Below are 25,408 nucleotides of genomic sequence, written 5' to 3'. Positions count from 1 at the left end.
CTGTACTGTCTGAACTGCGCCCCTGGCAGCTTCATCGGCCATCACTTGTCCTGTGCTTCAGAAAACGTTAAATTTGGCCTAGCAAATAGTCTCTGCTGAAGCGTTCTGTCCTGTAGGCCGCAGACAAGCTGGTCTTGTAATCGCTTTTCTAAATTTGAAATTTTGCATAGGTTTGCGGCCTGCCTTAGGCTCACTACGAATTCCGAAGCTGACTCCCTGGGTAGCTGCGCTCTTTGGTCAAACCTGAACCGCCAAGCCATTTCAGACATCTTGGGCTGGAAGTGCCCGGTTAGCTTCTTTTTTATATCTGCGTAAGAGACCGCTTCGATTGGTGTCGGCGCGAAAAGGTCCTCAGCCAAATCAAAGGTTGCCGGGCTGCACACGCAGAGTAGCGTTGCGGCCTTCAGTCCTTCTTCTGCGATCTGATTGGCCAGGTGTTTCACATTGAATTCTCACAGTTTTCCGACCTTCGACATTCTTTCTTTCTGGTTCCTATGTTCTTCCAGATCCTGCTTCCAGACTCAGGGAATGAGTCCACTGAGCATGAGGTCGCTAGCGTAGCTTGCTAGCTGACCTTGAGAGCGGGGGGGGGGGGAATGCCTCTTCCTTCCGGTGTGTGCTGCCTTTCCCTCGTAGACTTCAGCTCTTATTCAGTGAAGCAGGATCCCACCTTTGTCGCCACTGTTAAATAGCAGGTTCTTTGACGCAGGAATGAAGAAGCGAAACGGAGTACAGGGTAACTCATCATTTATTTCATGCTGTGACTGTACTGGAGGAAATGGCTGCAACCAGCCGCAATATATAGTCTAGCCCCTAGGCGGCAGCCAATAGGTTTGAATCAAGCATTGCCGCCTGGAGATAGCCAATTGCAGCACAGGAGACTTGTAGTCTGGGTTGCCGAAGAGCCGTTAGCTGCTCCAGCAACCCACATGCTATTCCCTCAAAAAGCCCAGCACATAACAGAAAACATCCCAGAAATTCACGACAAACAACTTTGGTACCATTGCCAAGTAAACCGCTTGGGTGTGAACAGGATTCAACATCCTCTTGAGGGTGTCAGTTTTTATTTGTTCTTTATCTTTACAAAAATCTCTAAAGCTACATCTCTTTTGTCAATCTTTTGTTAAATTTAAATATATGCTTTTTATTATTCTATCGTTAATTTTAGTCAAGTGCTTTCATAAGGTATTGTCAGGTGGAGTATAACAAATCAACAATAAATATATTCCTTTTTCTGGTGTCCTTCACCTATGTTGGACTACAGTTCCTATCATCCCCAGAATAGAACCAGTCATCCCCACCATACTGCATACTTCAACTGATCGCACGAGCAAGCTCCAAAACTTGACATCCAGAGGACGCTACAGTACTCAGAAGCAGCACTGTAGCAGAGACCTCCAGACCGTCAGAGGACGGTGTAGCCGCCTCTCTGCCCGCCCCTCCCCAACACTTCTGTCGTATGAGAAAGCGGAGCGAAGAGCTAAGCCTTCAACTCAGCTTCGCATCCGGGTCCCGTGCGCGAGATCTCGGGCAGTCTTTTTTTTTTTCCTATTTCTTCTTTTCCGGCAGTCCGTCCGCCCCTGGTTGCGCGCGCCTTCCCTAGAGAGCCTGAGGGAGGGGGGGGGGGAAATGGGCGTGGCCAAAGGCACGGAAGAGAAACGTACAGAAACTTTATTAGGAGACTTCGACTGACTCAAGCGCTGGGCGCTTTTTTTTTCTTTTCTTTTTTTTTCCCTTCCCACTTTGCACGCGCGGCCACGCCCCCCTCCCCCTGTCGTCGGGCTTCCTCTGGATTGGAACCTTCCTCCGCAACAACTCTTGCGGGGAAAGACAGGTTCGCGGCGCGAGATCAACAAGCGACAGCCGAGGCAGCGAGAGGCACGCGCGCACACACACACACACACACACAAACACACACGTACGCGCGCGCTCTCGTTCCCTTTTTGCGGAAGGCCTTTCCCCCCCCCCTCCTCCCCGGCCGCTGCTGGCGCGAGGAGGAGGAGGAGGAGGAGGAGGCGAGGCGGCGGCGGCGGCTTCGCGCGTGTGAGCGCGGCCCCGCTCCCTCCTTCACTCCACCCAGTTGTAGGATCGATCCCCGGGGCAGGGCAGGGCCGGGCCGGTGTGTAAGATGGAGGGCTTAACGCTGAGTGAAACGGAGCAGCGCTATTACTGCGACCTCTTCTCCTACTGCGACACGGAGAGCACCAAGAAAGTCGCGTCCAACGGGCGGGTCCTGGAGCTTTTCCGCGCCGCGCAGTTACCCAACGAGGTAGTCCTGCAGGTAAGCCTCCGCCTCCGTCTCTTCCTTCCACCTGGCCCCCTTCCCTTCTCCCCGAAGGCGACCCCAGACTGCTGCTCTTGACCTCCCGGGGGGGGGCTCGGCTGGAGAAGCGTCAGCTTCCCCTCCAGGCTTTTGAGCCCCAGCAGCTGCAGCTGCAGCGGGAGGATCGCTTGGGGAGGGAATGTTTAAAGAAAAGCGGGTCCATTGCTGAAAATGCACCACCGAGGGAGGCGGGTAGAAGCTGGTGGTGTCTCTTGGGTTGCAGCACAAGGCTCGGGCACTTTTGCACTTCTTGTTTCCCAGTGCAAGATCAGCATTTACGACAAAACGCAAGGTATGACGTTCATCGCTCGGTTGGTTTTTTTTAAAAAAATAAAATAAAATAAAATTTAAAAAATCCCGAAGTTTTCCGCAAAAGTAAAATAAGGAGACCATTTAATTGGAAACTGGATATGAAGATAGGCGTTTCCAAGGAATTTAGAACTGCAGGGGTTTTCCCTATAACTTTTGAGTGGAAGTAGTACTTTAAGGCGACACAGAAAACAACCTTTGTTTGCCTTTTTCTGTTTTCACTGGTATTCAGTCTAACTATGTGGTAATCCTTTTCTCAGTTTTGTTGTGCTGGTACTCTGAATTACGGGACGTAGTTTTATGGTATGGAGTGGATGCTTTAGAGCTCTCTTAGCTCCGTATACTTGCAAAGTATACCTTACAGTTAGGAATGTATGTTTTGAAATTAATTTTAGTGCAGCTGTTTTCATTTTTTAAAAAATTCTTTCTGGGAGTGTTGAACCATACTAAATATTTCATAGAAAGTGGCATAATACTATTTAAACAAATCTGATATGGTGAACTTTTATTTATTCCACTACTTCATTTTATTAGTTTGCACAAAAACATTTGGGTTTTGTAAGTGTGTAGTCATAGGTATGATTTGATCATCATTTGATTACTATCCAAAAGTGTAAGAAGCAGTAGTTGTCATTAACTTGTATCAGTACCTTATTTTTTTATTAAGTGTAGAATGAAGCCCAACTTCTTTTTGAAGTTATTGAAAATTTAAGGCATTGAAATAGGTTAGTGACAGTGTTTCCAACTCTTTTGGACAGTAATTGATTATTTTCTTCACTTGAACAAATAAAAAACAGGCAGTGTACTGTATTTTAGCATATGTGGCAGGACTCTCATGAGACAAAACAGATTTATCTATTAATGATATGGTTAGTAAGTAGATGTTGTGTTACATTGTTTTAATCTATTGAAAGCCTGTACTGTGTATTACACAACTGTTGCCAACAAGTAGAAAAGACTGTATTAAGACTGCTTTGCCCCTTGTATGAAATAGACATGGCCTTGAATCTTGACTAACTGGAACATGTCTAAAAGATAAGTTTTTGACAAAACTTGCTGTATTTGCCTATGAATACAATTGTTGTGTTAAAAGGGGTTTGAGTTTTAGTTACACTTAAATGAGATCTACATCTTCTGTAACTGTCAAAATAGATTCAATTCTGTCAGTATTCAAGCACATTGTATATGTTCTTCTGTTTGCTTTTACTTTCCAGCTTATCACTTTTATCAGAATTAAAGCATTTATGTTACAAAGATTTGTAACTATGTTTATTACTTTGTATTTATCTGTTTTAAACTATAGTTCCTCTCTTTTGAGGGGGGACGCCTGATTTTGTTTTTAAGAACATTTTAAGCAGTTTTTCCCTTAGACCTTTTAAGTCCATATATATAGCCAGATGCCTTCTTAACTATTTTGGACTGTATCTACCACAATCTTTTGCTTTTTGGCCATACTGTCAAAAGAATAGTGCCCAAAGCAGATTGGGAAGTAGGCTGCCTATCACTACAAAGTAGCATTGTGTCCCTTAATTTGTTGCCTGATAAAGGTGAGATAGCTCTCAGAGTTCTTTATGATGTCCCTTCAGTATAAGGTCTCTATGTTTTTCAGATCCACTAGATCATATGGTTCATTATTGCTTTTCTATTTGGGTAGAAAAAAGCCCCTGACTTTGAACATTAATAAATGTTTGTGTGACTGCCATATACTGAGCCTTGGTGGAGCAGTGGGCTAATGCCTCCTTAAGTAACACCAGCTGCCTGCAATTAGTGCAGGTTCGAGTCCCACCAGGCTCAAGGTTGACTCAGCCTTCTGTCCTTCTGAGGTAGGTAAAATGAGGACCCAGATTGTTGGGGGCAATAAGCTGACTTTGTAATAATGCCGCTTGGGGTATGTGTGAAAGCCCTAATAAGCAGGCATATACATAGAATGAAGGCTACTGCTAAGCACATTGATTTGTGCTTAGAGTGTAAGCCGCCCTGAGTCTTCAGAGAAGGGCGGGATATAAATGGGATTAAAATAAATAAAATAAATAAATATATGTCCATATATGAGAATCATGATACATTTAGAAATATGTATATTGGTCAAAATATATGCTTTCTGATTTTTATACACACACATATACATTTTTGATGCATTTTAATTGTTTACAATGAAATTCTTAAAAGTTTGAAATGGGAAATTGTGTACTTTGTAAAACAAATTCAGAAGTGGGATAGGACAAACGCTTGACACAATTTGAGGGGGGGGGGAAACCCTGAAAATTAGAATTTCTCCTGTATTCATTCAGAATGTTGCTTTTAACTCTAACTCTCCTATTGTAATTCATATTGCATAAATGTCCAGCAGCCTACATAATAATACAGTTAATTTTTAGCTGAATAACTCTTCAAGTAGTGATTGTTTTGCTGATTGCTGTAGTATTTTATATGGTTTCTGCTTGTACTCAAAATGGAGAGAAACACTAAATACTATTTTACTGTTGATACATGGCCAGTTATCGCCTAAGATCCAATTCTAAATAAGGTGAACTATCAATATGTAAACTAACTTCCATTTTTGGAATCTAGTTGAAAAGAAAGCATGCAATAAAAAAAATTAAGAGAGAATCCCAGTGGAATAAATAAGGATATGCTTCATTTTAGCCTATCAATAATATAAAACAGGAATTCTGGAAAACAAAAATTGGGTCAAATTAAGTGTCCATCCTTTCTATTCAATGAAGGAAATGTAGTGAAATCTTAGGTAGTTTCATTTGAGCAGGAAGTTCAATTAGAACTTGATACCTTAAACATTTGATTAACTTTATGGAGTGATTGCTGGACAGAAGTGTATAAAATTGTATTTAAATTTCTCTGGTGTATATTACAATGTGTACATTCCATTTTTATAAAGGCAACTGGACCTTCATGCCATCTGTTTGTAAGTCAGCAGACTGACTTTCTGAAAATTGAACCTCATCTGGTAGGGATGGAGAAGCTGATAAAAAAAAGCTCTGGTCTTTTTTTTAAAAAGGTCCAAAAAAAGGTCTAACTGTGTAGGAAATATCCAGGGGAAAAAAATCCCAATTTATTTCTATAAGAAAGATAGTGAGAAATGTCTCACAGTGTTTCCAGCTTTTCCATCCTAAGCCCCCCTGCTTAGGATGAATTGTGACAGAGCTATTGTTAAGGGATTGGGGGGAAAAAATCCAGAATCCATGGTTGGTATGCCTATTCCCTAACTTGTTTAATGTATGTAAAATGACATTTGTTTAATGTACGTAAAAGCAAATTTTACCTTAAGGTTCAAATGTGAAGAATTTCTTTTAATGGTATTTTTACAGCTATGTGTACATCTGATGCAATAAGTAGTCACTTAAAATGCTGTATCATGTTTAGCTGCTATTAATTGAACTGGAACTTTATGAGCTATACTTAAATAGCACAGATTTTCTTGCAATATTTGGGATAATGTTTCAGTTACTACTGACTTAAGTTTCTCCTAACAATTTTTTTTAAAAAAATCTAGAATATAAATATAGTTACCCTAAATTGAGATACAATTAATATGTATGTTTTACATATTACAAAAGGAGCTCAGGAATATGAAGAACTTACCTACTTAGGGACTTTTTGTCTTTAAAGCATTTATCAACTAACTAATGAAGAAACTTTGAATCAATACTGTGTTTAGAGTCAGAAAAAACATAGTTATCTCAGTTTTCAAGCCAAAATATTGTGGGAGTTTATGGGATTGAATTAATCTTGCTTAGTGTGCCTAATCTTGCAATGCTATTATACATTCATTTGCAGCTTTTGTACAAATTGTTGCAGGACTAAACTTACACAAGGAGAGAGATTGTTTGTAGTCATGATATGTTAAAATAAACACCTCTTACAGATAGTCCTTTCTCTGGTGTCTCTAGGAATTCAGTGGTATTTCTTAACTAAAATAAAAACTCATCCAGATTGAACTTGATGCCTGATGTGAATGGACAAGCCTGTGCAATATATTTTGCCACAGCAAGAGATTTTTCTAATTGTATTCCATCTTTTTTATGTTACATCAGAAGACCATTTTTGTTTTATATTAAATTTATTAATATAAAATCACCTAATGAGAAGGAAGGACTCACTGGAGAAGAGCCTAATGCTGGGAAAGATTGAGGGCAATAGAAGAAGGGGACGACAGAGAATGAGGTGGCTGGATGGAGTCACTGAAGCAGTAGGCGTGAGCTTAAATGGACTCCAGAAGATGGTAGAGGACAGGAAGGCCTGGAGGAATGTTGTCCATAGGGTCGCGATGGGTCGGACACGACTTTGCAGCTAACAACAAAAATTTATTATATACTTTTTATATATATTTATCTAGGTAAACCTTCCTGTGTGTACTGGAACCTTTTAAAATTAAATCAAACTGCATCAGTTTTATTCCTAATGTTATAATTCAGGGTTTGAGTACCCAGCTTTTTTATCTGATATAACAGGTTCCAGAATGCTTCATCCCAAATTTTCAGTGAAATTTGCTGAGCAGTAGTTGTTCCCATAGCTAATTGACTTGATGCTGATATTGTCAGTCAGATCATTTACAGATTGTTTCTGATAGATTTGCTTGTACAGCATGCTGCAGTCAGAAAAATGTATGATTAAAAACTGAAGTTGAGATTCTTATAGAAATTAATAAAAATGAAGTTCTTTTTCTGGTGGAAACAGCAAAATGTATTGTCGTAACAAATATTCAAACTGGGGAAATTAGGATATTTCACTGAACAGGAATATGAACTATTAAGTACCATAAAGCATACATACCGTATGTTAAATATTGAGCAGAAACTAGGAAATTAGTACTTTATTATACTTTTGCATTATTGGTGAACCGAATTGTTGCTAAACACAGGGCTGCAATTTGTAGTGAACATTCACATGAGGTCAGTCTCTTATAGATATTCATTCTGTTGCCCTTCTTGTGGATTTTATTTTCTTTGAATCAATGGCTATTAAAATGTGCATTTAAGATTGCCAAATTTTTCATTACAGTTACAAATGCATGACTACAATGTGCAGTACTGCATGCATATTATGTATGAGGAAATTAACAATAAGTAATATGCACCCATGCATTGCAAAATTGTCTTATTATAATATATAGCTATTGAAAAATGGCTCAGGGTCATTAACTTTGAATTTTGGAATTATTTATTCCTTTGACAGAATGCATATATTAATACAAGCTTTATAGACAGATACAATCTCACGATATGTATATTGATCTGTCTGTAGATCATGGAACTTTGTGGTGCAACTAGACTTGGATACTTTGGAAGAAGCCAATTCTACATTGCTTTGAAACTTGTTGCAGTGGCTCAGTCTGGGTTTCCACTACGAATGGAAAGTTTAAATTCTGGTAAGCCTTGAAATAATATTAAAATCAAATTAAAAATATGCCTGTTGTCTGACTATGATATATTACTGGCCTAGTTCCTCAAAAATGAAATAAGGAACTCATAAAACAGTGTCTCACGCATGACTTGTGTTAGTGTTCTTACTATCACAAGAAAGTGGAACAATCACAGAATTCCAGCTCTTGAGCTACAAGAGAAAGCTGAATTTTAGACTTCTTACATGTATGTAAAACATATAACTTATATGTGTAAACCTTTCAGACTTAAGATTGTCATGCATTTTTAAGTGTAAGGGGAAATGCAGAATTTTCATTTTTAATATGAAAAGGAATGTCAAACAGCTTGGCCTGATTTTCATTTTAACTTCTTATTCTCAAAGTCGGTGCTTATTTATTTTTCCCGTAGTGGGAAATAGGAATAAATAAGTGAATCTACAGAAGAATGAAATAGTAATGCCTGATAAGATTTCTGTATTCTCTGTCAGTAAGTATAGAAGCGGGGGGGGGGAGCACAAGCAGAAAAAGCTTGTGTGAATTCTAATACGTGGCTGCTCAGGTATTACGCTGTAATGGGCTTGAGGTGCTTTTGGAAATACCAGGCTGAACTGAGTTGAAACTATTTTGATTCTCTTCCTGAGGTTCACCAGCTTGGTTAGTCAAGATTGGTTTAAAATGCTTTAAATTTGGATTTGGGAAGTTGTAATACTGATACAGTAAGCTCAGTGCTAAGTTACAATGCTACTTAAGATACCTTGTCTTATTGTTTAGAGATGCAAACACATACAGTAAGTAAAGTGGTTCTTAAAGGTTTGTGGATCCTTTTGAATTTTTGATATTTTTGCATAAATGTAACTTAAAACATCATCCCTTCTTCCCAGTAGTCCTAAAACTAGATCAAGAGAACCCCAATTACAAAAATGACTCAAAAACATTAGACTTGTTCATTTATTTATTGACAAAAATGATCCTAAACTACATATGTGTGTACATTGTATGGAAAATTACATTTCCTTACTTTATGGAAGCTTCTTGCTGTTACAGCACTCCTGTATGTATGTATGTGTGTGTGTGTGTGTGTGTGTGTGTGTGTGTGTATAGTGCCGATGATTGTTTCTAGATAAAAAGAAATACAAAATATTAAATGTGTATGTTAAAGAGATGTGTTTAAAGTTTCAAGACATTTTGAAAATAAATTATCCCTATTAAAATATTTAAATTTTCTAGGTAGTCCTCAACGTACGACCACAATTGAACCCAAAATTTCTGTTGTTAAGTGAGACATTTGTTAAGTGAATTTTGCCCATTTTATGACCTTTCTTGCCTCAGTTGTTAAGTGCCTCGCTGCAGTGGATAAGTTAGTAAACCAGTTCTTAAGTAAATCTGGCTTCTGCATTGACTTTGCTTGACAAAAGGTCACAAAAGGAGATCACATGATCTTGGGTCACAGCAACGGTCATAAATATGAACCAGTTGCCAAGCGTCTGAATTTTGATCACGTGAGCACGGGGATACTGAAAAACGGCCCTAAGCCACTTTTTCCCAGTGGCATTTAACTTTGAGTGGTCGCTAAATGAACTGTTCTAAGTCGAGGACTACCTGTATTGATGTTTTTATGTTTGAAAATACTGATACTAAAGATAATTGTTCTTTGGATCTTAACTGAACTGTCACAATTCTTAGTTATTTTCATAGTAATACAATAGGATTTAACAAAATATTTTAGCAACGACTCAAAATTATATTTTAATTTACTGCTCAACAGAATTTTGTAATATAAGTTTCTTAATCCGTGTCATCTTATTTTGACAGTCAAAGACCTCCCCCTACCCCGGTTTGTGATGTCAAAGAATGAGCAAGAGTTAAGGCATTCCTCCTTAACTCATTCTTCAGATGCTGATAACTCATCTTCCTATTCAGGTGCAATTCCTCCTCCACCAGGCAGAATACAAGCTAAAAAAGGCTCTGTGAGCCATGATATAGTTCAGCAACGTCCAACTACAGATCAACAGGTAATGAAATCTAGAGGCCGACTTAGGGGTACGTGTGTCTTTCATGTCTAGTTCTGTGATAATTTTTTTTAAAAAAATAACAGTCGCAGGCTTGGCTACTTTTGATTTACTTTAACTTGTCTGTGAAATTGTGTATCGGGAAAAATAGATTCCATGATTTTATCCTAGAATCTCAAATTTAATAAGGTTTTCAGTAGATTCCTTCTCAAACTAGTCTTGCTCTTTTTACTCTGTTTTCACACAATCACATAGCTTAATTTTTATTTTTTGTATAAAATAAAAAACTTCAATATTTGTATGACCAAACCTAGCATATTCCTTCCAACAGAACAGATAGTGCTGGCTGAACAGAATCCTTTTCCTTTCTTTGCATGTGTGCCCTCCCCAGCTACTCTAGGTCTAGGAAATGATATGCTCTTAAATATAAACATAGAATCATAGGGCTAGAAGGGACCTTGAAGGTCCTCTAGTCCAACCCCCTGCTCAAGGTTTGGAAGGTTTGGACTTCGACTCTTCCAATTTATTTGAAAATACAATGATATATAGAAGATAATCTGGAGATAAGTAGACAGTTTAAAATGGTGTGGATTTATTTCTAGATTCGATTTTAATTTGAAAGAGATGAGAAGTTCAGGAATTCTACAGTTATTTTTCTAAACAATTTCTGCTGAACATTTGTGCAATTTTTTTTAAAAAAATAAATATTGGATTTAGCAGGGATGAATATTTTGATTCCTAATTTGTAGATTGGTCTTCAGCTTTTCTGGTTTTTCCTTTTTATACATAGTGCAGTATTGAAAACAGTTGCATTTTCCTGAATTGAGGAACCAAAATAGTATGTGAACAGAGAGATTGCGTAGATGCGTAGGGAACTCCCGTATCAGGGAGTGTTTTTCAGTAGCTTCAATTGTATTGCTAATCAGAACTTTGTGTGTATAAAATGTCTCATTGTAGCTAATGTTTTGATTACTGCAAAATATTTTTTGTGAGGCTAACTATAACATTGTCCAGAAGCGCAAGTTGATATGGTAACAATTGTACCGGTTGCAAGAATCTCATTGCTTAGTTCCGAAAACCTTAAATGAATATTTATTTGCTTCTGAATAGTTTAGAGTAGCAGGACTTACAGTGCCAAAATCTCAAATGGGTGGGTTTTCAACTACTCAGATGTGCACTGCCTTCATATATGGCTTCAGCGTTTACTTCTGGCAACTGCTCACACAATCAGGTTTAAGGTTTATTAAGTATCAGACTATACCTTAGGTATGGAAAGCCATCCGGAGATTTCAGGCACTAATCTTTCTGTTGTTTAAGCAATACATTTAACCGTTATTTTAAATGCCATTTTTCCATATATTTGAGTAATAATAACCTTTTGCTACCTCCTTTGTATTGAGAGGTTGCAGTCTGTCCTCTGTTGATCTTGAGTGCCATTTTAGTTGGCATTAAATGTGTCAAGGTCTAAGACATGGTTGTCCAATCTCTCCGCTTGCCTGGGCCGCATTGAGCAAAGAGGAATTGACTTGGGCTGCTTATAATATATATAATATAGTTAATGTGTGTACAAGTCAAACATTCTTTATTTTTAATATATTTTTATGATCTTGTGGTGCCACATTATTAGCTGTCCAGGAAGGACTGCATGCAGCCCATGGGCCGTGAATTAGACACACCTTGATTTGACACATATTTTGTACTGAAGAATTATTAAAAACCTGCAATCATCTGCATAGAATTAGGTTGGTCCAGATCTCTGATCTCAGGAACAGTTTGGATGTGAAGATTTGCCATCTGTGATTTACTTGACTTAATTTAAAGAAAGTTAATCTTGATGCAACATCAGGGTGAAAAAGCAAGTTAAAAATCAAGGGAAAAAGTGAAAATAATTGGCAGTAAGCATATAGAGTCAATAAGTTCCAGCAGCTGAAATGAAGCAAAATGGATGTCCATGTATGCATGTGCAAAGACCTGGAATTACCTTCCATGCAATTCTTGTAAATAACTATTTTAATTATTTCAGGAAAGATGCTTCCTATATGTTCCCACACAGAGAAGTACCTCTTTGGAAGGCTTTGCACAGCCTTAATTCATGTATCCATAGTAATACTGTTTTGACCAAGTTGTTTACCTTGCTTAGAACAGATTGCTAAATATAGGCAGGCTTTATTGATTACTTTTCATCTGACTGCCTTCAGCTGAAAACCTTTATCATAGAGTTGACAGACTATAACTTGTATCAAAAGTATGCATTCAACTATTTTCTGTATATGGTGCTGGCAGCACAACATGTAATATAATTCCATTAAAAATACTGTATATAATATATTGTTACTGAGTGCTTTGGAATCAGACATGTCTGAACAAGCTGGGCTTGATCCAGAGATTGTGTTAACTGAAAGGTATTTTTAAAAGAGTATTTCCTGTCACCTCTCCCCCACATTTGTGGGGGAGAACAGTTGCAATAAGAGAATAAATGCTGACAAAAATGTAGTTATACCCTGTCTGTTGAGTACCAGACAGTTTTGAACAGCAGTAAATGAGAATGAAAAACTTTTCTGAATATTTTATGTCTGCAGGACTTTTAATTACAAACTACTATCCTTGGTGAATGTTTCCTGTACACATAGTAAATCTATTGTCAGAACGGTTTTCATCAATAAAGCTAGAATAGAGCAGTTCTCCCCTCCTTGTCATGCCTTTAACATCTGCTTCAAAGGACTGTCCAATCTTTTGAGCAGATTTTGCTTGAAAAGGGGCAGAGAAAAGCCTCAAGTGGTAATTGGTTCATGCAGCATGACTTTTCACCCAGCATGTAATTCCCTGTAGTTTTTTATTTGTTTGTTTCTCAATAAAGAGAACTAAATTTGATTCCACAAAAATCTTTGACAACTGCTATTGTCTTAATAAGTTGTATCTGTCATTGTGTGGAGGAGTATTTTAATTATTCAATGATGAGATATTATTTTATTCATGTAATACTGTTCTGCAATCAAAAAGATAGGACCTGTCCCTTTCAAAATGTGTTAACCTATTCTAATAAAATTATATCTTGGGTGAAATTCAGCTTCATAGATTCAGTAGCAGAATCAATTTCTGCAGATAAAGTGAGAGGAGTAAAAGAATTCATTCCCTGAAGCTCCCCATGTACCCTCATACAGGTAGTCCTCAACAACTGTAATTGGGATTGGCAAATCTGTCACCCAGTAAAGCACTTGTTAAGGAAAACTACACATGACCACTCCACTTAGTGATGGCAGTCGCTAAGTGGAGTGAATCATTCATGGTTAAGTGAATCATTGCATGACTCCAACTAGCAACCTCCTACTGGCGGCGCCATTGATTGCTTGTTGGAAGTCAGCTGGGAAGATTACAGATGGCAACGACGTGTCTGTAGGACACTGAAATTGTTGTAAGTACAAGCCCCGCTTGTAAGTCACTTGGGCTACCTGTAATCTGGTTCAGAGGGGATGGAAGGAAGGGAAGAGATTGTATAAACAGAAATCAGTTCTCTGTTCCACTAGTTTTCATCCAAGAATAGTGATTTGTTTTAGAAGTATGTTTCAGTACTTAATAGTTTTCTTTATTTTCAGGAGTCTACATCTCCAGTCGTTTCACCACAACAGTCTCCACCAACTTCTCCCCATTCATGGAGGAAACACAGCCGCCATCCTAGTGGAGGAAATAATGAGCGGCCTGTTGCTGGACAGGGACCTTTCTGGGCTCCGTTTAATGAAGCACAGTCAGGTATTAAGAAATGTCTTCTAGTGTTGTCTGGGCTTGTGAAATTCCTGTCAAACAATTTAATAACTAATTAGGGATTCCAGGCATTTGAGGTAGCCTGTTTCTAGAATGGGGTGAACAGGTGATATGCACAGAAATTACTTTCACCATACTTTATGCCTTGAATATGCACACCTCAAGCAGTACTGACCCTAGTGATAAATAATCCTTACCTTCAGCTCTGCACCAATGCAAACCCATCATTTCTCTTTCTGAGAAATCAGACAAATCCTCTTTATTGTCTGGTGGCTCTATTTTCAAAGGATCTCTACGCTGTGTGTCCACATGATGCTTGACTCTTCAGAACTTCCAACTTTTTTTTGCGCTTCGATAGTTCAATATCGCACAAATACTATATTCTTCTTGGCTATTTCTGTACTGAGGGAAGCTAAATCTTTTGCTGAAAAAATCATAAATGACAATAACCAGTCATCCCACTTTATCATGTGCCAGTCGCTTGTTTTATTTGGCCCTGCATAGCCTTCACTGTTTGGAAACCATACTTGTTTCTGGGTACGAGTGGGGGTGGAGAAGACAGCTGCTCTTGGGATTATCTGTCATGAACTATTATTGACCCCAGAGAATATACCAGGATTAGTCATCCATGCTCCTCCTGTAATTCCAGAGGTGTGGCTTTAATCAATCAGTCATCACACACTAGGTGTGTGAGATCTGTGTCTCCCTCATGTCTGTGGAGTAGAGAAGGGATGAGAGGGGAAACAGAAAAAAAATAGTGTAGCACTTCTGGTTATAGTAGTAACTATTATAAGTAACACTTCTGGTTATACTACTTTTCTAGTGCTATGATGTCTTGGCCTTTGTGCAGTACTTGATCCATTTTAAATCGGCCACCAATAGTAAGAAGAGTGTTGTAGGAAGATTGTAGGGACAAGAATGATTTTATAAAGGGATTATAAAGCAATACTACAGGATTTTACTAGGAATACAATACATCGGTTTTTCCCTTTGCTCATTCATGTTATCTATTAAAACAGTTGAATAAATCTGACTGCCAGGGCACTTTAATTTTTAACTAAAGAGAATGTTAGTTACAATGTACTAACCACAACTACTATTTTAGTATGTTTGTGAGAACATGTTAAGCACAATATGCTTTATGTGTTTGGGCATAATATGTAACGTGAACACAGGGATAGTAAGAACTCATATTTAGGATTTAGTACATTGCGTGGTTGAAAGCGCTTAACTTCAAAACCTAGTTAAGCTTTGTAGTTGTAGCATGTTTTAAGAGCAATGTCCTAATGAGTATTTCCTTGTGTATTTCAAATAATAAGATGATAATTCAGATGTATAAACTGAGGAGTTCTCCAAGCTGGCTGGCATTTGTTATTTGCCACCTGAATCTCTTTATTTCTCATTTTCACCCCCAAGTTTCAAAGTGCTCTGCCTAAGACTGCCAGACGCATTCAGATAATATTCTATAAAGCTGCTGGTAGATGATGAAGAGGAGAATGGATGGTAATAATTAAAATATATAATAATTGAGACAACGCTGTTTTCTCCACACTCAAGAATAAGCTTTGTTTATGTACTGAAATAACATTTTTCATAAGTTTTTAACTAGGCTTCTCTAGAAAAAATGCCTGCATCTGGTTATGCTCTGAGACCTAAAATTAAGAAAGGTTAGATTGAAATAGAATTAAATTCTATTATCCTGATAAAATTATGGACTTAAATAGAATTTAAAAGCCTGTGCCTAGATAGTTCTGTTCATCTTCTCAGATTATTGTGAGAAGTTACAATAAAAACTTCTGTTTCAGCTACAAGAAATTAATCCAGTACAGCACTGTAGCATTTGTTGAGATTTCCACTGTCTATCATCACAGGATGGACTAGATTATTTTTAAAGTTTATTTAGTTCTAGAATTCCAGCATTCCCGTGTTTCATTTGTGAAAGAATGTCATTGTCATTGATATGAAAGAAAGAAAAAGAAAGAAAGAAAAATAACTAAAGAAATTAAGATAGATGACTTCTAACCTTTTCAACAGATATTAACAAACCCATCATCTCCCCTTCTCTTAGCTATTGCAAAAATCCCTTCAGCTTCTTATTTAATTCTCATCTTTTCAATCACTGAAATCATTGATGATCTCATGAGACATTTCACTTTTTTCTTCCTAACCCCAAAATTCCATAAAACGTTTCCCATTTATTTTTTTAAAAAATATTTATTATTTCTTTATTCTTTATTATTTTTTACTTACGAAAAACCTTCAGTAAACATTTGAAAACACATTAGCAAAAATAAATCTATTTTTAAATTAAACATCAAATTTAAACTGAAGCATTTTTATGTTTGTACTAAAAAAAATTGTGGCTATCTTCTCTGAAGCCAGATTTTAAATGTCTTTATATTCTTAACTAGGCACTGCTATGGGCTTGATGATGCCTTATTTTTATGGTGCTTCCTATTTTGCAGGAGAGTTGGGGGCATGTTAGTCAATTCACTTTAGAATACCCAGGCCCAGGCACAATCAGGGCAATCTGATATGGCTTTTGGGTGAATATGGGAACATATTTCTTAGTCTTTGTTTGAAACCCAGATTTGTAATGCTTCTGCCCTTTGTATCCAATACAAAGGGGGAAATTAAAAAAAACCAAGCTTGGTGAAAAAATGGTGCAAAATGATAGAAAAAATTGGCTTGTCTTTTGAGTGGAAACCTCAGGTTTGGGGATTCATAGTTAACACAACCAGGGAATTTTTGTTTTATTCTATTGAACTAATAAACTGCCAACAGTGTGTCATCAAAAAAAGGTCCAAAGTCTCTTATCTAGTTAAAAGTGAAAGAATCAACCATGGTTTGGTTGATATTTATTACAGAAAGTATTTCTCATAGTATATTGTTGTTGTATTAAAGTTTTGTTTATTAGGATTAAGTCTTAACGTTCATTCACTCCTCTTGTTACACATTCAGATTTGGGATGCGCAATTTTTACATTCAAATTTGTTTGGCTAGAAAACTGCAAATTTTAACATGTCTGCCAGACAGATTAGGAAACCAAGCCTTGATAAGCAATCTTTGTAGTAATAATGGGTAATAATGGTTAACGCAATTAGCAGGTTACTGAGTGAATTATTTTGAAATCGGTATGTGAAATAAGAAATCAAGACTATACTTAATATGAGTATGTGGTTGAGCTCAAATCTCATTTGAACCTATATTATTAGGATCCTGCATTAAATTTTTCTAAGCCCCTGACCAAACCACTGTTTCGCTAACTTCTTTAAGTATTTCAACACAGACATTTCTTGAATAGATTGTTATACTGATTTTGAAACTGACATGCATTCTGATTTTTAGGCTCCTGTAATGCTGGTGAACCAGTGTGGTCTGGCCATTCACCCCCACCACATCAAGAAAACTGGGTCAGTTTTGCAGATAATACACCAACCAGTACTATTTTAACCATGCATCCTGCTTCTGTCCAGGTGTGACATTTTATTAGTATTATTTTATTTGCTTCATTCCAAATAATGTCAGTCATTTTCATATTGCTGCTAAAGATTTGTGCTGTGTCTTCACATGTCTTTTAAGATTAAGCTCTAATTCATTCTTCCTTTCTCAGAATGTAATCTGGCATTGAACATGTAGCACTGAAGATTCTTGGTCAAGGAATCTTAATTTTAAAACTCATTTGTAAAACCAGCTTTCAGCTTTTCTTTGTGTTTTGATTTTTAAAACTCTTCTGTGCACACTTTTCATAACATTATGTTGCTTATATGGCTGTTATCATTTCAAATTATTTATTTACCTGTCAAAAATATCTGCCCATCTCAGAATAGAGGAACTCTAGGTGGCTTACAGTAAAAGCAATCATAACATCCAAACATTAAAACTACAGTTAAAAACACCAATATAATTGATGTTAAAAACAATGCAGAATTTCACTGTTTCCTTGAGATCTCCAGGCCTGCTGACCCAGCCAGCCATGCTTTAAGAGACTTAGGGAAGGATTTCAAGGATGGGACCAACCTCACCTCAGTAGGGATGATGTTCTAGAGGGTGGGTGCCATGGCAGATAAAGCCCCTCTCTTGCCAGATGAAACTCTTTCAGAGATGGGATTTGCAACATATCTCCTGATGCAATGGAAAGACGTAATTGGGTGAAGGTGGTCCCTCATACCCAGCCCCATGCCATAAGGAGCTTTAAAGGTCAAAACCTACACCTTAAATTGGTTCCAGAAGTAAACTGGCAATCAGTGGAACCCACAGAGCAGAAGTATAACGTGTACTGATCTGGTCACACATTATCCATGCATTTGCATTTTGCACCAGCCCGAGCTTCCAGATACTCTTCAAGGGCAACCATATGTAACATGCATTACAATACTCCATTTGAAAGGTGACCAGGGCATCAGTGACTGTGAGCATGGTTTCCTGGTCCAAATACGGGCACCACTAGTGCACAACACAAAACTCTGCAAAAGCCCTCCTAGTTATGATTGCCACCTGGTCTTTGAGCAGGAGTCACTAATCTAGAAGGAACCGCAAGTTGGGCACTAAGTCTGCTTGGGGCACTGCAATCCAACTACCAAAGCTGGCATAGTGCCTGAGCCAGAGGGCCCCAAAACCCAGACTCACTCAGTCCGAGCAGGATTCTGTTGAAGTTTATTGTTCAGGCTTCCATAGCCTCCAGGCACCAGAATAAGACATTGACTCCATTGGTTAAGTCACCAGGAGCAGAAAGGTATAACTGGGTATCCTCAGCATTCTGAAGATACCGCGCTGCATGGCAACAGATGATGTCACCCAGTGGATTCATGTAGATGTTGAATAGAAGAAGGGAGAGTATCAGGGTAGGGGCTGATCTCTTCTATCTGATCACCACCAACTGGAATCAACTTCAGAGAATACCCAGAGCCTCTCCACAAAGATATTATGTTGCTATGAGGTAAAGCAGACCAAGGATTTCTATCCTGCTCCCGCCAGAGATCATCCAAAAGCATCACCAGTGCCATTTCCATCCCCTACCCAGGCCTGAATCCTGATTGGGGGGAAAAAGGGGAGATGAGATAGTGGACAAATGTTGTCCAGTATGATGTGATCTAGTAGTAGCTTCTTAGGCAGGGGTCAGACCACCTTACTCAAGGAATAATTCATTGCCACAAGAGCTCTCCCACAAGATTCCTCCCTAGCAGTTTTAGTTAGCCAGAAGGGGCATGGATCTAAAGAGTAGATGGTTGAACTCACAATCATAATTTGGAGAGGGGAAAAAAGTATGGCTCTACTCAGGTAGCACCAGTCAGAAGTCTACTTTCATAAATAACTATTTTTTCCTTTTTCAAGGCAAATAAGTACAGAAAATTGTAGATTGTCAATAAAGCAGAAAATGCTGAAGAGAAATATTTTATTGCAGGACCAGACTACAGTACGAACTGTAGCATCAGCTACAACAACAAATGAAATTCGTAGGCAGTCGAGTAGCTATGATGATCCTTGGAAAATAACAGATGAGCAAAGGCAATATTACGTAAATCAGTTTAAAACTATTCAGCCTGATCTGAATGGATATATTCCAGGTAAGCTTTTTAAGCACATATGATACGATGAATAATTGTATAATTATCTAATATTACACCAATTTTACAAAATGTAGTTCAATTTTCAGTAAAGAGATTCCTGGCATCATGTAGTAACTAAAAATGTTATTAAAGCAGTTCTTTCTTTTCTTCTGCACCTTTAAGAAAACTGAGCCAGGGAATGAGATTGTGAGGAAAGAAGTCTAAAAAATTTCCATGCAGCTTTTGGTATTAATTTCTGCTAGATCAGAGGTCCTTCTGTTAATAGAGAAGATTCTTTATTCATAAGTGAGCCTATTAAATATTGTGTAAGTGCTTTTGTGAATTTCTTAGCTTAATCTTTTGTAATGATTTCCTACATTAGCGTTTTTGAACTCATTATGATCCCAGCCCCCTGCCTAGTGTATCTTTAAAACCTCACTAGCTTTTGTGTCATAGACAAAGTTTATACTAAATTTACAATTAATGTTATCATTCTAGTTTGAAAGTCAAACATTACCTGGGTAAGATGGGCAGCCAATATATTTTACAAATAAATAAATTAATTTAATATTTTTAGGTTCTGCAGCTAAAGAATTTTTTACAAAATCAAAGCTTCCTATTCTTGAACTTTCACACATCTGGTAAGTTAAAATATAATTACTTAAACTCAGCATTCTAAGAGCCCAAGTTATTTGGCAATAAAACTGAAATGCCTAGCAACTAACGCTACCGTTTATACTGAAACATTTTGTCTTACAAATAAGTGTAATTTAGAAGCGTAATCATATTTCCATTAAAATCAAGGAGTAAGTTTCCATCTGACATGATCTCATGTTAAATTTTGTTGTAATTACCAAGGAAATAAACATAAGATTTTATACTTGTATCCAAATTACAGGTAGTCTTATTTAGTGACCACAATTTGGATTGGCCATTTGATTGTTAAACGAAGCGATTGCTAAGTGAAACTGCAACTGACCTTATGATCTTACTTCAGCTTTGCTTTGCTTTAGAATAGAATAGAATAATAACTTTATTGCCACTTTGAATGTACACTAATTAGCATACATTAAAATGAAATTTCATTGCATACAGCTCTCAAAGGGTCACCACCTCTGATATACACTACATAAACATGACAAAAATAAATAAGTACAGAATTATGCATATACCCATACAGTCATGGCCGAAATTGTTGGCACTCCAGAAATTTTTCCAGAAAATCAAGTATTTCTCACAGAAAAGTATTGCAGGAACACATGTTTTGCTATACACAGGTTTATTCCCTTTGTGTGTATTGGAACACAACAAAAAAGGGAGGAAAAAAAGCATATTGGACATAATGTCAAACATAACTCAAAAAATGGGCTGGACAAAATTATTGGCACCCTTTCAAAATTGTGAATAAACAAGATTGTTTCAAGCATATGATGCTCCTTTAAACTCACCTGGGGCAAGTAACAGGTGTGGGCAATATAAAAATCACACCTGAAAGATAAAAAGGAGAGAAGTTCACTTAGTCTTTGCATTGTGTGTCTGTGTGTGCCACACTAAGCATGGACAACAGAAAGAGGAGAAGAGAACTGTCTGAGGACTTGAGAACCAAAATTGTGGACAAATATCAAGAATCTCAAGGTTACAAGTCCATCTCCAGAGATCTAGATTTGCCTTTGTTCACAGTGCGCAACATTATCAAGAAGTTTGCAACCCATGGCACTGTAGCTAATCTCCCTGGTCGTGGACAGAAGAGAAAAATTGATGAAAGGTTGCAATGCAGGATAGTCCGGATGGTGGATAAGCAGCCCCAAACAAGTTCCAAAGGAATGCAAGCTGTCCTGCAGGCAGGGAGCATCAGTGTCAGCGCAAACTATCCGTCGACATTTAAATGAAATGAAATGCTATGGCAAGAGACCCAGGAGGACCCCACTGCTGACACAGAGACATAAAAAAGTAAAATTACAGTTTGCCAAAATGTGCTTGAGTAAGCCAAAATCCTGGGAAAACGTCTTGTGGACAGATGAAACCAAGATAGAGCTTTTTGGTAAAGCACATCATTCTATTGTTTACCGAAAACGAAATGAGGCCTACAAAGAAAAGAACACAGTACCTACAGTGAAATATGGTGGAGGTTCAGTAATGTTCTGGGATTGTTTTGCTGCCTCTGGCACCGGGTGCCTTGAATGTGTGCAAGGCATCATGAAATCTGAGGATTACCAAAGGATTTTGGGTCGCACTGTAGAGCCCAGTGTCAGAAAGCTGGGTTTGATTCCGAGATCTTGGGTCTTCCAGCAGGACAATTACCCCAAACATACGTCAAAAAGCACCCAGAAATGGATGGCAAGAAAGCGCTGGAGAGTTCTGAAGTGGCCAGCAATGAGTCCAGATCTGAATCCCATTGAACACCTGTGGAGAGATCTTAAAATTGCTGTTGGGAAAAAGCACCCTTCCAATAAGAGAGACCTAGAGCAGTTTGCAAAGGAAGAGTGGTCCAAAATTCCGGGTGAGAGGTGTAAGAAGCTTATTGACGGTTATAGGAAGCGACTGATTTCAGTTATTTTTTCCAAAGGGTGTGCAACCAAATATTAAGTTAAGGTTGCCAGTAATTTTGTCCAGCCCATTTTTGGAGTTTTGTTTGACATTATGTCCAATTTGCTTTTTTTCCTCCCTTTTTTTGTTGTGTTCCAATACACACAAAGGGAATAAACCTGTGTATAGCAAAACATGTGTTCCTGCAATACTTTTCTGTGAGAAATACTTGATTTTCTGGAAAAATTTCTGGGGTGCCAACAATTTCGGCCATGACTGTATATATTATATGACAGAGAAACAACAGTTTAGTTCAGGTTATGTATACATGTGCATGGCTGAAAAACAAATATGGACCTGTGAAGGTCATAAGTGTGTAACTGGTCCTGAAAAGTTACTTTTTCATCACTATCAAAACTTTGAACAGTCAATATACAATAAACAAGGCAATCATTACACAAGGATTACATTTATTAGCTCCAATCAATAGAACAAATTAATCACGACTTCTGCCTTTTGTTTTCTGTATGAAGTAAATATAGTCTGACATAGTCTGGGCCCAATTATTGTTCAAATAATATTTTTATGCATGCCTTCATCTCACTCTAAATATTTGGGGCTACAATTTCATTAGTATTGTCCAGTAACTGGGACTGATAAGAGTTGTAATCTAGATGGCATCAGTTTGCCTACTATTTTTAAGTGACAAAGATAGTAGCTCAGTTTGATATAATTTCCATATTATCTATCACTGCAAGTGTAAAGAGGCAAGTGTTTTGAATGCTTCATTGGATAAGATGCTCCCTTCACATTCTTTAAGAAATAGTTGTCCAGATTTAACTTTTGCTGTCAAATAGTTAGCTTTTCTTCCACAGCAGAAAATTAGGGTTCTTTTCAAGGTTTCCACAATACTGAATGCCACAACTTTGATATTTTGAGTTAATATTATGTGAATAGATGGGATTCTGATACATTACAAACTCCTTTTGGCAAAGAGGCATGGAAAATGGTTTTTGACAGTTTGCATTTCCTAATAATTCTCCTGCATCACCTCTGTGTGTAGAGTACCTACCTATAAGCACTTTGGAGGAAATTTTCAAGGTTTTATTTCTTAAAAAAATATGGGGGAAATTAGGTTTTTTTTTAAAAAAAATTGGTTATTGCTCTTCATCCAGTAGGAGCATTCCATGAGTTCATGGATTCTTAGGATTCAGTTGATTGTGTTTTAAATGCAATATGCCAGACTACGAAAGGCTAATGTTTACCTAGTAAAAGTATCTGATATTTGCTAGAACTTCTTCAAAGTACTTTTTCTCAGTTTGAAAGACTTTTGAAAAATACAGAAAAGGGGGGGGGGTTTAAAAAAAAAGGACAATAAAGTTAAATAATTTCATTTCAGGGAGCTGTCAGATTTTGATAAAGATGGTGCATTAACATTGGATGAGTTCTGTGCTGCTTTCCATCTAGTGGTTGCTAGGAAAAATGGTTATGACTTGCCGGAAAAACTACCTGAAAGTTTAATGCCCAAGCTGATTGATTTGGAGGACTCAGCAGGTATTATTTTTTGTGTGTGTGCTCTGAATTAGTTGTTAAAGGATGTGTAACACAAACTGTACGGCTTGTGCATTGCCATTGTTTTATTTCATTCTCTTGTGTGTGTGTGTCTGTGTAAAACTGATTTTCTCTTTGAGACAGAAGCTTCTGTCCCTATGTATGTAAAATAAAATAGTTTATCAAAAATGTAAGTTGATCCTACTTGCATTTACTCGACGCCAGACATGTCAAACACAAGGCCCGGGGGCCGGATGCGGCCCGCAAAGTGGTTTCATGTGGCCCGCGAAGCCATCCTGGAAACAGTGAGGGAATGGCCCCCACTGCCTTGGCCCTGGCCCAGAGTCCCTCCTGCCAGAGACCCTCAGATGTTTCCCACTCCTGCCCAGGTCCCCATGGGCACCCTTGATGCAAACGATGTAGAGATGGCCATGCCCACCCAGTAGGCCATATGCACTCTAGCCATGCCCACCCAGTAGGCCACGCCCACCCTGGCCATACCCACCCGGCTCCCTGAGGGCAACCGCAATGCTGATGCGGCCCTCAATGAAATTGAGTTTGACAACCCTGCTTAACGCATTCTATTACAGAAGATAAAATGTCTCTTATTCAACTTTCAATTAATTGTTACTGCTTCCATTACTTTCTAAGATTACCCATTTGTCGATGATTTTAGACAGCTAAAGTTTCTATTTCCAGCTAGTTTGTTATTCTCTATCACGTAAATTATATGTTGAGGGGAAAATGGAGTTTCCATGAGATGTTTCTCTTACTGTGAAAAGTCCTTTAATTTTGGGGGGGTGGGGGGTGGGGTGGGACTATTATTCAGCTCGCTTCAAAATGTTTTTTAGATCCTTGTAATGCCACATGCTTGCTTATTGGACAGAAAAATATATTTCACCTGTAACAGCTCTGTATATGCTATGTTACAATTTAATCAAACAATTTAAAGTATAGAAATAAAGAGGATAGTTTGTATTACTAACAAAGCAACGTATACAATACCCCAAACTAGCAACCTCCTTTTTACAGCCAGGGAATAGCTATTTGTTTTGGTGATATTTTAGAAAAAACACACCTAAGGATTACGCTCTAATGCCATGAATAAGCTAATCTAGCAATCTTTTTTTCTGTATAACATAATACGTGGTCAAGGACTATCCTTTAAGGAGTGAGAACTTCTGGAAGAGGTTTCCATAAAAGTCTATTAATAAAGCAGAACTTTTGCACTTTCCCTATCTTTGCAAAAATTCTTGCAGTCTCATAGAATTTTCTAGACCCTGGCCAGTAAAGTCAACCCTATGATTGTTCTCATGCTAGGTAGCTATCAAATATATGAAACTAGAAAGCTGATTTTTTTTTTGCTGTTCAAAGAAAATATTATTTTTTCTTAACATTTGGAACGTATAAATTTATAAGGAAAACTTTTGAAAAAGGAAAATATTAGCTAATTTTGCCTTAGGGTTCTGAAATTTCTGCTCTGCTTACATAAAATAGTTTGAATTCAAAACATGAAAGAACTCTTCTTGTGCAATATAGCCTTTCTGGTTACTTCCCTCTTATATCAGAGTATCCAATATTTTCAGGCTAGTGGAGATATATCCAATTTTGATGTAGTTAAACATAAAGTACAATTTTTACAGGATGGCAAACTGGTAAGGCTGAAATAAAAAATAGCCTGCCCAAGAATTTAAGTACAGAGCTGACAAAACAAAATTGCTACTTTACGGCAGGTAAATTGGTCATGCTAAGAAATATGCAGCAGCGGCAAAGCCTATCCAATACATGTATCAAAACAAGTGAGGGGAATTAGCAGGAGAAATGTAAAAGTAATTAATATATCATATACAATATAGAGAATAATAAAAACATTCTTTCTAGCCCAAATATACTTGCTACTAGTTTATATTGCCTCTTTTCCCAGACTATATACTATAGTTCAAAATAAAACAATGGGCTACTTAACTACTATTTTATTAGAGTCATTAATGAGAATAGAATC

The 25,408-nt window shown here is 37.7% G+C and overlaps 1 protein-coding gene across 5 annotated transcripts in view; it reads left to right on the top strand.

Annotated features, from left to right (window-relative positions):
- Nucleotides 1-1,161: 1,161 nt before the first annotated feature.
- The window catches only part of REPS1 (RALBP1 associated Eps domain containing 1), a 50,776-nt gene continuing 26,529 nt past the window's right edge, over nucleotides 1,162-25,408 (top strand). The window contains exons 1-8 of one of the 5 annotated variants that reach the window (XR_014493133.1): nucleotides 1,162-2,281; nucleotides 7,895-8,018; nucleotides 9,825-10,024; nucleotides 13,615-13,768; nucleotides 17,129-17,256; nucleotides 19,185-19,347; nucleotides 19,907-19,970; nucleotides 23,255-23,409. Coding sequence is in view for 4 of the 5 variants with exons in the window: in XM_083368273.1 (XP_083224399.1) it covers nucleotides 2,129-2,281; nucleotides 7,895-8,018; nucleotides 9,825-10,024; nucleotides 13,615-13,768; nucleotides 17,129-17,256; nucleotides 19,185-19,347; nucleotides 19,907-19,970; nucleotides 23,255-23,409 (1,141 nt within the window). In the remaining variant the exon portion in view is untranslated. The remainder of the gene's footprint in view (nucleotides 2,282-7,894; nucleotides 8,019-9,824; nucleotides 10,025-13,614; nucleotides 13,769-17,128; nucleotides 17,257-19,184; nucleotides 19,348-19,906; nucleotides 19,971-23,254; nucleotides 23,410-25,408) is intronic. The other 4 variants (XM_083368275.1, XM_083368273.1, XM_083368274.1 and 1 more) reach the window with 4 other exon arrangements.

This window comes from Vipera ursinii (assembly GCF_947247035.1).
Source record: "Vipera ursinii genome assembly, chromosome: 1".
NCBI lineage: Eukaryota > Metazoa > Chordata > Lepidosauria > Squamata > Viperidae > Vipera > Vipera ursinii.
Note: the sequence above shows the minus strand (reverse complement) of the source record. Positions and strands in the feature narration are given on the sequence as shown.